Genomic DNA, 12,753 nt, shown 5'->3' with positions numbered 1-12,753 from the left:
CGTCAGTCAAAAGCAAAATGTCACACCTTTCATCCGTTCACCCTGAGCTGCGGACTTTTAATTGCTCAGGTAGAACACAATTTGATCGAAGCGAGGCTGCACTAGGGGATGAGAGGGAGGTTTACCAGGGAGCAGGAGGGGCCAGGTGAGGGGCGATGGCAGCAGGCAACGAGACAAGAAAGCAATAAAACTGATAAATGATGCCAAGACACACAGATACCGAGATCCACACCACCATCCTCTGGTCTCACACTACCAGCTGCACCTAAAACACCAACCTTTTCTCCAGAGGACTGGACAGCTCTTATTGAGCACTCGTCTGTTTACAGATCAACGCTTCCCATCGGGGTTTGGATCAATGGGATTATATTTCTTATAAAGCATGACGGAGCAGCGGGTGGTGGTGGTGGTGGTGTGGCAGGATGGAAGGGTGGTGCATTGTGAGTGAAAGGCAGAGCTGTCAGAGAGGATGCAGTGACAGAGCGACAATTTGGGGGGAGGGGGGTGGAGTAGAGTTAAGGGAAGGGGGAGGAAATGAGGAGGGGTGAAGAGAAGAAAAGCCGATGCCTACAGATGGGATAGAGGATGGGGAGCATTATTGATCTCCTGTCTGTCTTCTCTTCAGAAGATCAGCGGCAAACAGAGGCCCTGGTGTTTATCATTTAGTCAATGCGAGGATGAGGACGTTGCGTCTGGGGATATGGAAATGGACGCCAAACTCTGCGGTGTTTGCACGACGCAGTGAAGACATTTTTTTGTTTGTTTCCTCCCCCCAAAAAAAGATGCCTTTGAGGGCAAAAAAAAAAGTCAAGGTGTTTTTCAGAAACAGCAAGGACAGAAAAAGCATTAAAACTTCACATGTGTTAGGAAGCAGGACGAGAACAACAGAAGTGCTTTCATTTCACTTTACATGCTGTTGTGGTAAAAGAACAGCCAGTAGAATCAGTTTGGAAGCATGTGAATCTGTCCTATAGTGTGAATATGTGAGTTTAAATACATAAAGTGAGCTTTCAAATAATTGTAAATCAAGAAAAAAATAATCTCACATTTGATAGGATTGTGGATACAGGGGTCGAATGTAGGGATTTGAATGCTGGGAAATGAGTGCTTACTTGGACAATGAATGATGAATATGATGAATATATTTGCATATTCTAACTGATCAAATGCTTAAATGCTATTTTGGAGAGAGGAAGTATTTAATTACTAGCAGCTCCTTCTTCTTCTTCAGTTTAGTTGGCTGGGTTTTAGTCATTTTGATGTGTATTGTCTAAAATGCTCCTGAGCTCTGTTTTCACTCCCTTGTCCCCATGAAGTGACACAAATGTATTCCTATTGCACACGCCGCTATTGATTTTTTTCCGTAGGTAGGGGGAATTAATCCACGCCGAGCACAAATCATCTTTGAAGCCGGCATTTATTCCCACTCCTCACCTCCAGTGCAGCACCTCACCAGATGCTTTTTTACCGTTCGGTAATTTGAGCAGGTGGATGCACTGGCATGCTCTGTCAACTTAAAGCCCCCCATCTTCAGTCTTAGAAAACACACACCAGCCTGCATAAACATCACACACTTGTGCGCACAGACACACAGATTAATGTCAAGGACTTTCCTATTTAGGATTCTAAAACATTATACATGCAGATTAAAAGCACATTTCCCCCGCTCCCCCACATGCACCTACTCTGCTGTGGGATATTCTGCAGGGCTTGTCCCTTTTTATTTCCTCCCGTTTCAAAGTGGCACCGAATGTAATCCTCCTTAATGGATGTGTAATATTTACACTTATACCATAATCGCTTAAACATTCATTTACAGGGCCATATTTGGTTGTTCGTGGCCCTGACAGCCTATTCATCAAAAAGTAAATGTGCAGAACCTCGCGCCCCCTGCAGCAATCAATCAATATGCTCCTCTCCACGGCTACCATCAGTGCAGATACGTCTCAGGCCAAAATTAATCACTGTGAAGTTTGCATAATCCCCCTTCACTTCCCCCCCACACACCCACCCATTACCCCCACGTTTAAGAACCTTTACCTTTGTAGACCATTTTGATGACTGAAGAGATTAATCAGAATTTCCTATTCTCAAGGCTGATGACATTGTAAGACTTGAAGCAGTGAATTATATTTATATATATATATATGGAATTTGTACATTTCTACATTTTGCACAAGGTTCTACATCATAAAAAGCTTCGGCACTGAAAAATGTAATTTATAGTGTGTGCAAGATTTTAATTAGACAATCTGAACTGGCCACATTATGCATGAAGGAAATGACTAAAATGATATTCTGATTGTTGGAACTCAGAACAATGGGTAACACATGCAGCTGTCAAGCAGACAAATGAGCTGATCTTTTTTCATTTGTTTTGGATGCACACCACAAAAAAAAATACAAATAAGTATAATACAAGATCTGCGGGGGCATTAGCTAACGTGTTTCAAACGAGAAAAATATTTGATCTTCCTCGTGACATTTTTCAAAGTTTAAGATGATGAAATAATATAAATGAAATGACCTTGTATATAACACTTCAGCACAGAAATGATACTGCTGACTCATCAGTTTAGTAATAACAAATGTACTGCATCTGCATCTGTGTCTACCTAGCCTATATATTTTAAAAGAAAGTAATGCAAAAACTAAATATAACATACATGAAACATGTAATCAAATAAAGTACTGAATGAAAAAAAACCTAAACATCGATTTTAAAGTGTTATTATTAAGTGTTATAAAAAAAATAGAATACAGGGGTCTCCACAGATACATCAGTGGGGCTGCCTGCAGATATGCCTGCCTGTTAATTAGCTTAATATGCTCAAATGTTGGCTGATGTTACAAAATATTTTTACACTTGACAACAGTCAGAAAACTGATTTATAAGTAGATGCAGCTCTTGTTTACATGCCGAGTGGAAACCTCCAGGGCTGAGAAATGAAGCCCATGCAGAAATGTTGAAAACTGCAGTTCACCCTGTCGCCTCCAGGGGCTGGCTTCAACTGTGAGTCAATCTACAGATTCCATGTTAAACTTTACAGCAGAAATAAACATGTTTACAACCTGGTTCAAAAAACACAATCCTGGCCTTTATGTTTAGTTTTCTATTAGTGTGAAGTGTACTTGTTAAATTGTAAAATTAAATTACATTAGGACTTAAAATTACACATATGCTTATGGCCATACTACTCTAGAAACGCCCCATTTCTCTTCATCTTAATCTTAGTTATTGGTGTGACTGCTTTGACTGACTGGTAACATGAACACATGTGTGCTTCATAAAACTACGGGTGACCTCAGGGACACTTTGACCATAGTGTCCCGCCTGCATACATATGGAGGTCCTCACAAGGTTAATACCCACAGGAGGGCCATGAGTGTTAGGAGTGGGCTTTAGTTTTTCTCTCATTGCTAGCTTCTGAAACAGAATTACCATAAATGTTATTAACCATGAAAGCTGTATCCTACTATCCATCCATTATCTTAACCCGCTTTGTCCAGTACTGCAGGGTCACATGGGGCTGAACTTATCCCAGGTGCCAACATTCAGACTCTATTGTAGGGCTGCTGTATCTGCAAATATGCTTATCAAAAATAAAAGTGCACGTCTTTGTATCTGTATCATGTTTTAACTTGTACAATAGTATGTATAATAACAGCATTGTAAAATACACCAAACTCTTCTCATGACTCAGTGCATTATGCAGATATTACACAAAATATACTAATTTAATCCAGCATTCCTGAAACAAACAAACAAACGCAGCGATTTGCCCTTTTCATTTGTTCCCATCTGGCATCGCATGTTTGCATGGATTTGTTGGATTACATTCTGTGCTCTCTTTCGGGGGGTGGGGGGGGGGGGGTCTTATGCAAATGGTGTGAAGGTATATCATTTTTACGTTGGTATTTTTGAACAGTCCCTGTGTTACAATACAAGCAGCGACGCTTCTTCCATGTTGCTGTGTTTAATAATGATACACAAACATAATGTGAGAAAACAGGGACAGCTGGTGAGCTGGAGTTAGTGATTCATTAAGGAGGAAAACATTTTACATCATAAATATAATGTATAAGATGGCAGCTTGGGTTGAAATGTAAAAAAAAAATAGCACTGCATCAGACAAACAGCCATCCTCAGGTACAACAGTGGAGATAAAGAGATTAGGACCGAGCCAAATTGTTCCCTCAAGTAGGAGAAATGTCACTGATGTTACACATCATTAGAGCTGCAACGCAGACTTCATATGCTGTGCTGATAAGAAGGAAAGAATGTGCCCATAAGTCATACGACATTAGGCATTTAAGTCCGTAATGTAATGAATAGTAACTGTATAAATCAGTGAGGCTTTGTCTGTGAAAAATGTTAGTGCTCTGTATGCTGCACTTCCCCATAAAGTCCCATCAGTGTAAGATCAGTCTGCATGTATTCAGGGGGAGGGATTTGCAATGATTTTTGATGCTAAGTGGCCAATTCTTGCATCCCTGAACTGCATAATTTTTATATAACATTAGGAGGTGAAAGAGTGATTCTGGTAAGAGGTTAAAAAAACAAACCAGGCATGACTGTGAGTCCAATAATGGACACACTGTACGAGCTGGGATGACAGTGGCATTTAAAAAAAACACTTCAAAATCAATAACTGTCAAATTAGATTCTCGCTCAAAGCAAGCGATGATCATTTTAGGAAAAAGGTGTAAAATATCTTAATTACAACTGCCTGTGCAGGATCTGTGAAGCCACAGTGTCACAATATTATTAAATCAAACTAGAACATTAGCATTGTATATTAGAATAATGATAAAAAATCCACATTTCTTGTCATTATGCACAAATAATACATCCAAAAAAACAGTGGAAGTTCCACACAAATGTCCCAAATCTTATAAAGACGCCTGTGTTATCTTTCTGGTTTAATGAACTTTTCATCACTATGAAGGGGAGAGCTGTAAAACACATGTCCTCATCAGGAGGATGTGTCATTTGAATGATATGATGCTGAGAAAAGAAACAACAAAAGATATTTTGTAGCATTATAGCTGTTTTGCATCATTTGCATTAGGAGTGACCGTTTAATAAATTCTTATCAGGCTCAAGGATTGTGCTGTGACTAAAGCTAGCATTTCAACAGCTAACGCATCCTGCATTTGTTTCATCCTTAGCGGGGCTTTAAATCCTACAACTTCTCGGAGTGTCTTCAAGTGCTTTGCTGTCTGAATTAGTGTGATTATAAGTTTCACCAAAAGTTTCAAGTGTGTGTTTGTTCTTTGACTGGTTTTCCATTTTCCAGTTTTCATTCCTGTCCTGACCTCTTGTAATTCTGTGACCTGTGTGTTTTTAATTGTCTTAGTAGCTGTTTTATTTTGAAAATCCTTGTTTCCCCTTGTGTTCCTGTGTGTTTTACTTTCTTGTGTTTCCCTCTTTTGTGATTGCTTGCCCCACCCTGTCTCACCTGTGTCTTGTTACCCTATTGTATTTACATAAGTCCTGTGTTTCCCTTGGTCTTTGTGAGTCCGTCAGTGTCGTCTTGTGTGTTTTTTACTCTTTTGCACTTGGATTTGTGGATTTTTGTGTTTTGGGTTTTGTTTTTTTGTGTATTAAAACTCTCTTTCAGTCATCCATTGTGTGTGCATTTGGGTCCTAACAACCTTAAAACACAACAGGCTGCTTTGTTTTTCCCTTTCTTAGTTTAGACAGATGTAACATATTTAGCACATAGCGACAAAACAAACAATACAGTGTCATTTCAAAAAGGTGTTGATTATAGTGAAATGTAGAGCAGGTGTCTCACAGCTCAGCTGTCCTCAGAGTAGTAAGGTCTTCACCGGTGATAACATGACGATAGTTTATTCAACAATGCAGACAGAATTGTTAACAAATACAGTACTAATGGTAGAAAAATTGTCGTTCAGTTGTACTTATGATGGCTGCAGATCCAATCTGTCATAACATAAAGAGAAATTATTTGTAGTTCAATTCAATTGTATTTATATAGCACCCTTTTACATTGTCTTTAGGTGCTTTATTGAAACCCAGAGCCTGAACCCCGAAACAAGTAGACTTTTAACAGGAAGAAACCTTGAGCAGGACCCAGCTCATAAAAGAGAACCTCCCTTTTGACAGTCAGCCGCGTAGAGGAGGAGAAGAAGAGGGAGACAGGACAGAGAGGATGAAGGAGAGAGAGAGGAGAAGAAGAGGGAGACAGGACAGAGAGGATGAAGGAGAAAGAGGAGAAGAGGGAGACAGGACAGAGAGGATGAAGGAGAGAGAGAAATACATGCAATGAACATACATTCCAAAAAACATGACAGGTTGTTATAATTGGAATGCTGAAAAGCTATGTATTGTATTTATTTGTTTTTAGCTGATATGTTGAGGTTAATTACACCTGCACTACATAGGCAGGTGTTGACAGTAGACACTGGGTTTGTCAGAGGGCCAGGTGCCAGTCAGCATGTTGATATGGAGGGAGAGAGACCTGCAGAAACATAGAGAGAGAGAGAACGCAAAACTACGAGGACCACTGGACACACAGTTAGTGATGTAAAATAATGGATCATAGGTCGGCCTGATGAGAGGAGAGGAGAGGAGAGGAGAGGAGAGGAGAGGAGGAATCGTGTCAGCCCAATCAAACACCATACAGGCTGACAGAAGGAAGCGAGAGAAAAAAAGGTGCCTAAACCACCACGAGTGACACCAGGGTGAGATATAATTAAATATGTCTTCAGTCCGCATTTATCCCTGTCTTTACAACGCCTGAGGTGAGATTTTTGTCTTTTTGTCCCCTTTCTTAATTACCTATCACTAACTGTCCTCAGAAAGATAGCTCGAGTGTGATCAAACCTATCAGCTTCATACAATAAGGAGGAAATGTAGAACTTTAATGGGTGCCAGACAGAAGAGGTGGATGCTTACTGCTCACATGAAATATTTTTCAATTTTTATATAGTGTTTGAAACACAAAGTGTAAGATAGACAAAGGTAGCCCTAACAAGCAAACACCAATGCACGCACTTTCTCTCTTGATCTCGCTCTCACACACACAGACACACACAAACACTCACCCCTAAAAAAAAAACACGTTGAAAAGGATAAAAAACAAGGAAACACTGTCATCAATAATTTCACCTAATCTACTCACTAAGACAAATCAATAAAACCAAATAAAAGGAACACATCCCTATGAAGGTGGACAGTTTGGCCTGAGGGTGGCAGCAGAGGAGAGGTCACACCAAAATACTCTGTCCTCTGTATGGAGGTCATTTTAAAACTCAAAGTCTGACTGTAAAGTCTGACCTGTGATTATTGCTTCAGAAACTATATATTACTAATCCTGCTATGTTACAGCTCTATTGTGTCCTCGTAGATTTACACTATTTATTCCTTCAAACTGCTGCTGCTGATGTCATTGGAGTGCTATTACCGTGAGACATATTGAAAGCTATTTAAATATATGAAGTTTTCTCCTATGGTCACTGGCTAATCATCAGATAGAAAGCATAAACTCACATAGTCTGTGTAGTGCAAATTGATTTTTTTTTTTTTTTTTTAGCAAATGCATTTTTGGTGCCATCTGGTGACTTCAAGCATTTGGAGCTGAAGGATTTCACTCAAGTTCAGTCAAGGCTTCTCATAAATGGAAGAGAACAGCTGCCATAACACAACATGATGAGTGGTCGGCAGAATAATGAACACATTGCAAAAACACAACTTAATTGGGAAGACCCTCGAGCCCTATAATCATATGGGTAACTATACTACTGCGTTATGTAATATATTGTTGTTTTTTTTTACATACATGGGAAAAGGGAGTGTCTCCTCCATTGCTCCGCGCTCCAGTGGGAGCACAGTCAGTCTGTATGAATTAGTGAAATAAGAGTGTGTTGAAATGTGTGACTGATGTTGGGTGGTTCCCGGAGGAATCTGTCGCTAGCCATCACCTGCAATAATAACAAGCAGAGAATTTAACAATGCACAAGAGACTGTAGATTAATTTGAAGCAAGACAGAACATGAAAAGCCTTTAAAAACAGAGTATATATGGTGCAATGATAAAGCAGGAAATGGAAAAACTCAAAGTTCATTTTTAAACTGACCCTAAAATATGATTATGTGCCAATATGATGAACAAACGTTCACCTTATTTTATTAGAAAAGTGACTCCTTGCTGACTTTTTGTCCTATAAAGAAACAAATGTGTGATGATTAGGAAGCCGTAGTGCTTTTTTTTCCACCACAGTGGATGGCGCACTCTTTGCATTCCACGTTGGACACGCCTGTGCTTGTGTTGGAACAAACTCTTTGGAGTTAGAATCACACCAGGGAGACTCTCCCCACCTCTCTGCAGGACGTGTGAAAAGAAGTCGCTGCTTTTTGGAACACATCTCGAAAAAGGTGAATATAGTATATTACAATGATATTGTAGCACAATTGGTTACTGTGTAGAAAACAACAATGTCTAAACTCACTTTATTCAACCCTATTATGAAATATGTATACAATGTATTTCACGTATAGCTGCTACTCGGTGACATATTGTGAGCTTTCTGTCATTTTCCTCTTTGCAGTCAAGATGCCAGAAACAGCAGAGGCAGTGTCAGCCACTCTCACCACCAACAGAAACTGCACAATAGAAATAACCAATGTCAGCGGCAGCTACTGCCTCATCAATCCCAAGTAAGTCTGCAAATGTATTGACTTATAATAATAATAATAATAATAATAATAATACATGGAAGTGACATTCAAACCAAATACAAATGAATGACGGACCTCTGAGCGAACATATACAAGGATAGTGTGATGAACAGTGACATAATGTAGTATATAATAAAGACATTTCAAGTGATAAACATTAGAAATTGTTGTTAGTATATATATCTACTTTCTGTATTTCTCAGCAAAATGGATAACAATAGAATAAATAAAAACTGCCCATGTCTTTTGGAATTTGTGCCATGTTTCACCATTTATCTCAGTGTGGCAGGACAGGCCACATTTTGGATGGGTGGATTTCATGTGTGACATTACTTTGCTGAGAACATCCACCTATCCATCATGCAGTGACACACACTGCCTCATTGCACAGCGCACCCAGGTACACTCACTGTTGCTTAAAAAGTCCACAGTAGTACTCCCAGTCACACTCCATCCATCAGCGTGAGCCCCCACACTCTCGATGTCCAAACAAGTTCGCTGTTTTTCATCAAAAGTACAAGAAGTGATTAGTGGTGATGTAAGGATTTGTCTTCTTCTCTTTTTTTTTTTTATAGGGTGTACATGTCACATGGCTTTTGTTTCCACCCGCCCCAGCCCACGGTTCGCACCACTAAGACTGAAGTGTGCTCCTTCACCATAGAAGACAACAGGTTCACCGGCCCCGTGGGCCTGCTGACCTATGACTTGTTCCATATGCAGAGCCGTGTGTGCTCCGAGCGCCTGGCCATCATGTTCTCTGTGCCCTTTCTCAACGTGTACAAGAACAGGCTCGCCGTGGGCATGGTCGAGCACTCCTGCGCCTGCGACAAACATCTCTACGACCAAATGTACGAGGGGAAAGATCTCACCAGCTTCAGCCGCTCTGACGCCAACGGCTCCGGGCTAGAATATAAAGCCACATATGTGGATGTGAGGGCCACAATGTCTGCTGTGGGCAAAGCCATTGTAAAAGTGGAGCTTTATGATAAAATGGGCCGTTAATGCTTTGTTGTTCCTGAAAAATGAAACATTTGATTTGACTGCTGTTGTCATTCCGTTGTTAGAGGAAGACTGATTTTGCTGTCAAGCGTATTTTGTGTCTGCTGAAAGATATCAATATCTGACAGCCAGCTCATTGATTCCCCATTAGCTTATTTCTTAGGCTCATGTACACTCCCTTTTTCTTTGATTATGGTAATAAAACATTGAGCCCCAATCCTTGTGTGACTTTGAGACACATTTTCACTCAGTATGCTTTAATTATTACTGATGAACAGTAATCATTTTTTAATCTCTTATCTGGATCCATCCAATTCTAATGAGCAGCAACAGATGGAATATCTGCATAGATGTTTTTTTAATAACAATATTGTTCTGCAGACTCTCCATCTTGTTTTACTGTGTGCTATTTGGAGTGCAGAAGTAGCTCCAGAGTGTCTGTTTAAACTTGCTCAGCGTTACTTTTTTTTTTTTTTTTTTTCCCTGTGTGTTGCACCATTCCACAAAATGACATTCCTAAGTGAGTGGATGAGTGGTGAGCTTACCTTGGAAGCAGTTCACCACAGACTAGGGTGTGACTGTTTAAAAAAGAATATTTACTGATACATTAAAAAAATAGGGTGTGGTGACTGAGGTGGGGATTGTGTTGCAAGTAGGTGGGATGTTCTGGCTTACATCCGTGTTAGAAAAAAAAAACAAAAAAGAAATTCCACCAACACCTACCTTTCAGGTAACTTCTCACATCCTTCAGAGCGCTAACGGAGGCTCAGAGCAGGTAAGCGGAGACACTTTAACAAACAGAAAGAGAATAACTTATTAAGAGAAGCAATGTAAAAGTGTGTATTTGTTGATCATTTCTCATCTTTAGTGCTTTCTCTCTTCATTATTGCATGCTACTTAGCACTGTGATTGAAGTGGCACACTCTCCTATGAGGCTTGCTGCCATTCTCTGATTGTTCACAACTTGTTTGGAAATCTCATTAGCCTGTGAAATGCATCTTTTCTAATCAGTGCTGGTCGATGTGCGCTTTTGAAGGTCAGTGTAGAGGTCAGGCACTGTGTGTTCTGTGTCGCAGTTTTCTTGTGATTCCCGGTGTGTTTTCGTAACAATTTAAGATGTCTCCAGACAGAACGTTGCAACATGACGGAATCAGCTGAAGCTGTAGTAGCAGACGTGAGCAGCATAAGGAGCATGACCATTGAGATCTCCAATATCACCAACAGCTACTGCCTTATCAACCCCAGGTAAGCTCTGACTGCATTGGAAACATACATTTACATTTGCATATATGAAACTATTTGTCTTTGTGTACCGTTTAGGGTGCACCTTGAGAATGGTGAAACATACAACCCACCTCAACCCACAGTGCGCCCTCTAAAGACAGAATTGTGCACTTTTACCAAGTGTGGCAGCAAAGCAGCAGGCAGCGTCGGCGTGCTGACCTACGACCTCTTCGAGCGGTCGCAAAACGACTACATTGAAACTCTGGCCATCATGTTCTCAGTTCCCTGGGACTACAAACTGAACAAGAACTGGTTCGCTGTTGGCATCTACAAAAAGGGCCGCAACTGCGACAAAGATCTGTACAAAGAAATGTACTATGAGAAAAAGCAGCATGAGCACGGGTTCATCAGGGAAGAAGCCAACGGGTCAGGGATCAATTATGTGGGAGACTACTTAGACATCAAGGCCACCATGTGTCCCATGGGCAAAGCCATCATGAAGGTGGAGGTGTGGGATAAGTTGTTCACACCAGTGGGCCAGCATCCAGTTTAAAGAGCCCCTCCTCACCCTCCAGCTCAGGCTTTGTACCTGGCACACTGAGGCTAATACAGTGAGCATGCATGATTTAACAGATGTATTGTTGCTGACATGTGTCTGTATGCCTCGGTATTACCCTTCAGTAAATCTGCTTAAGATCAGAGTTTGTTTATGTATCCAGGCAGCAATATCCCTCTCTCCATAACCAAAGCCTCTCCCTGTTTCAATAGCCAGTTTTAAAATGGCACCTTTAGAAATGGAAATCAAAAAGATGACTCACTGGAGGATGAGGGCACAGAGCTCAATAAAATACACAAAGAGCCTGTATTTACCTGTCTGTATTTACCTTGACACTAGTCTGAAGAATAAAATAAACCGACACCACTGGTGTGAAACTGTGTGCTGATTCTGTAAAAGTGTTTACAATTATTATTATTATTGTATGCATGCATACACTCCAGAGCATGCTTTGTGTGTGTGTGTGTGTTTTTGCACAACATCAAAGTAAAGTCACTTTTTAAAAAAAAGCTTAAAATCTATTTTAAATTATGAAAAAAAGAAAAAAGTTCAAATAAACGCACGTTAATAGCAGCATCATTTTTTTACAATTCAAGGTGAACAGGTGCGCATGTATGAACTAAGGATAAGGCGGAGACCTGCTTATTATGACTGCTCAGCTACTCGTTGCACTTAATAAAGCTTCATAACTCTTTAATGGGACAGAACTTGCTATCTTGACGTGTTATCTCATCATCAGAAAAAGTTATTTATGCAGTAATGGCACAGCCAATTCTGCGCGGATGCAGCCATTAACCTCTGGGAAATACAGGCTTCTAAGGCGAGAGTCAGAATATCACCTCATAATTTACATCTCATTGGAAGTTATCAGGTTCCTCCCATTCTGTTTATAATCTCAATACTTGCCTCCTGATTCTGTTTTCCCATTAGATTTATGATGCTTTTGTCGCATTAACTGTTCCAGCCACAAAAGACGCCCAGATCAAAGGTTTTGCTTACTGTCACTGTGTGCATTTGCATAAAAAGCTGTACATAATATAAAGAGTAGGCCTGTCTAGGCTCAATCCCTGAAGCATTGTTAGGCGACATATTGGAGAAATGACGCGGCCCTTATAAACAGATAGTGACACTAAAGCGGGAACTTTTGTTTAAGGATAAGTTCCCACACATTTCTGTTCATATTTTTCCCTTTTCTGTGTGTACTGTTTTGTTTGCATCTGCATGTACAGTCCGCTGTGCACCTGCACATGCAGATATGGATATTTTAT

General features: G+C 40.3%; 1 protein-coding gene across 2 annotated transcripts; it reads left to right on the top strand.

Moving 5' to 3' along the window:
• Positions 1–10,250: 10,250 nt before the first annotated feature.
• LOC114439749 (DELTA-sagatoxin-Srs1a-like) lies at positions 10,251–11,851 on the top strand. 2 transcript variants are annotated; one of them, XM_028411897.1, is made up of 3 exons: positions 10,251–10,480; positions 10,832–10,950; positions 11,026–11,851. In XM_028411897.1, exons 1-3 carry the CDS (start codon positions 10,367–10,369, stop codon positions 11,480–11,482), a joined length of 690 nt encoding a protein of 229 aa, XP_028267698.1. In that variant the 5' UTR covers positions 10,251–10,366; the 3' UTR covers positions 11,483–11,851. The 2 variants fall into 2 exon arrangements, with proteins under 2 accessions (XP_028267698.1, XP_028267699.1); XM_028411898.1 differs by lacking the exon at positions 10,251–10,480 and adding an exon at positions 10,496–10,741.
• The last annotated feature ends 902 nt before the right edge of the window (positions 11,852–12,753 follow it).

Source organism: Parambassis ranga, chromosome 8 (genome assembly GCF_900634625.1).
Source record: "Parambassis ranga chromosome 8, fParRan2.1, whole genome shotgun sequence".
Lineage (NCBI taxonomy): Eukaryota > Metazoa > Chordata > Actinopteri > Ambassidae > Parambassis > Parambassis ranga.
The sequence above is the reverse complement of the archived record's forward strand: the minus strand, read 5'-3'. Positions and strand labels throughout refer to the sequence as shown.

What these genes read in the sequence shown, in the direction of transcription:
- LOC114439749 (XM_028411897.1), top strand. Translation starts at nt 10,367, where the DNA reads ATGTTCTGGCTTACATCCGTGTTAGAAAAAAAAAACAAAAAAGAAATT. An exon ending in CTAACGGAGGCTCAGAGCAG is followed by an intron (nt 10,481 to 10,831) that starts GTAAGCGGAGAC and finishes AGATGTCTCCAG; the next exon opens with ACAGAACGTTGCAACATGAC. An exon ending in TACTGCCTTATCAACCCCAG is followed by an intron (nt 10,951 to 11,025) that starts GTAAGCTCTGAC and finishes TGTACCGTTTAG; the next exon opens with GGTGCACCTTGAGAATGGTG.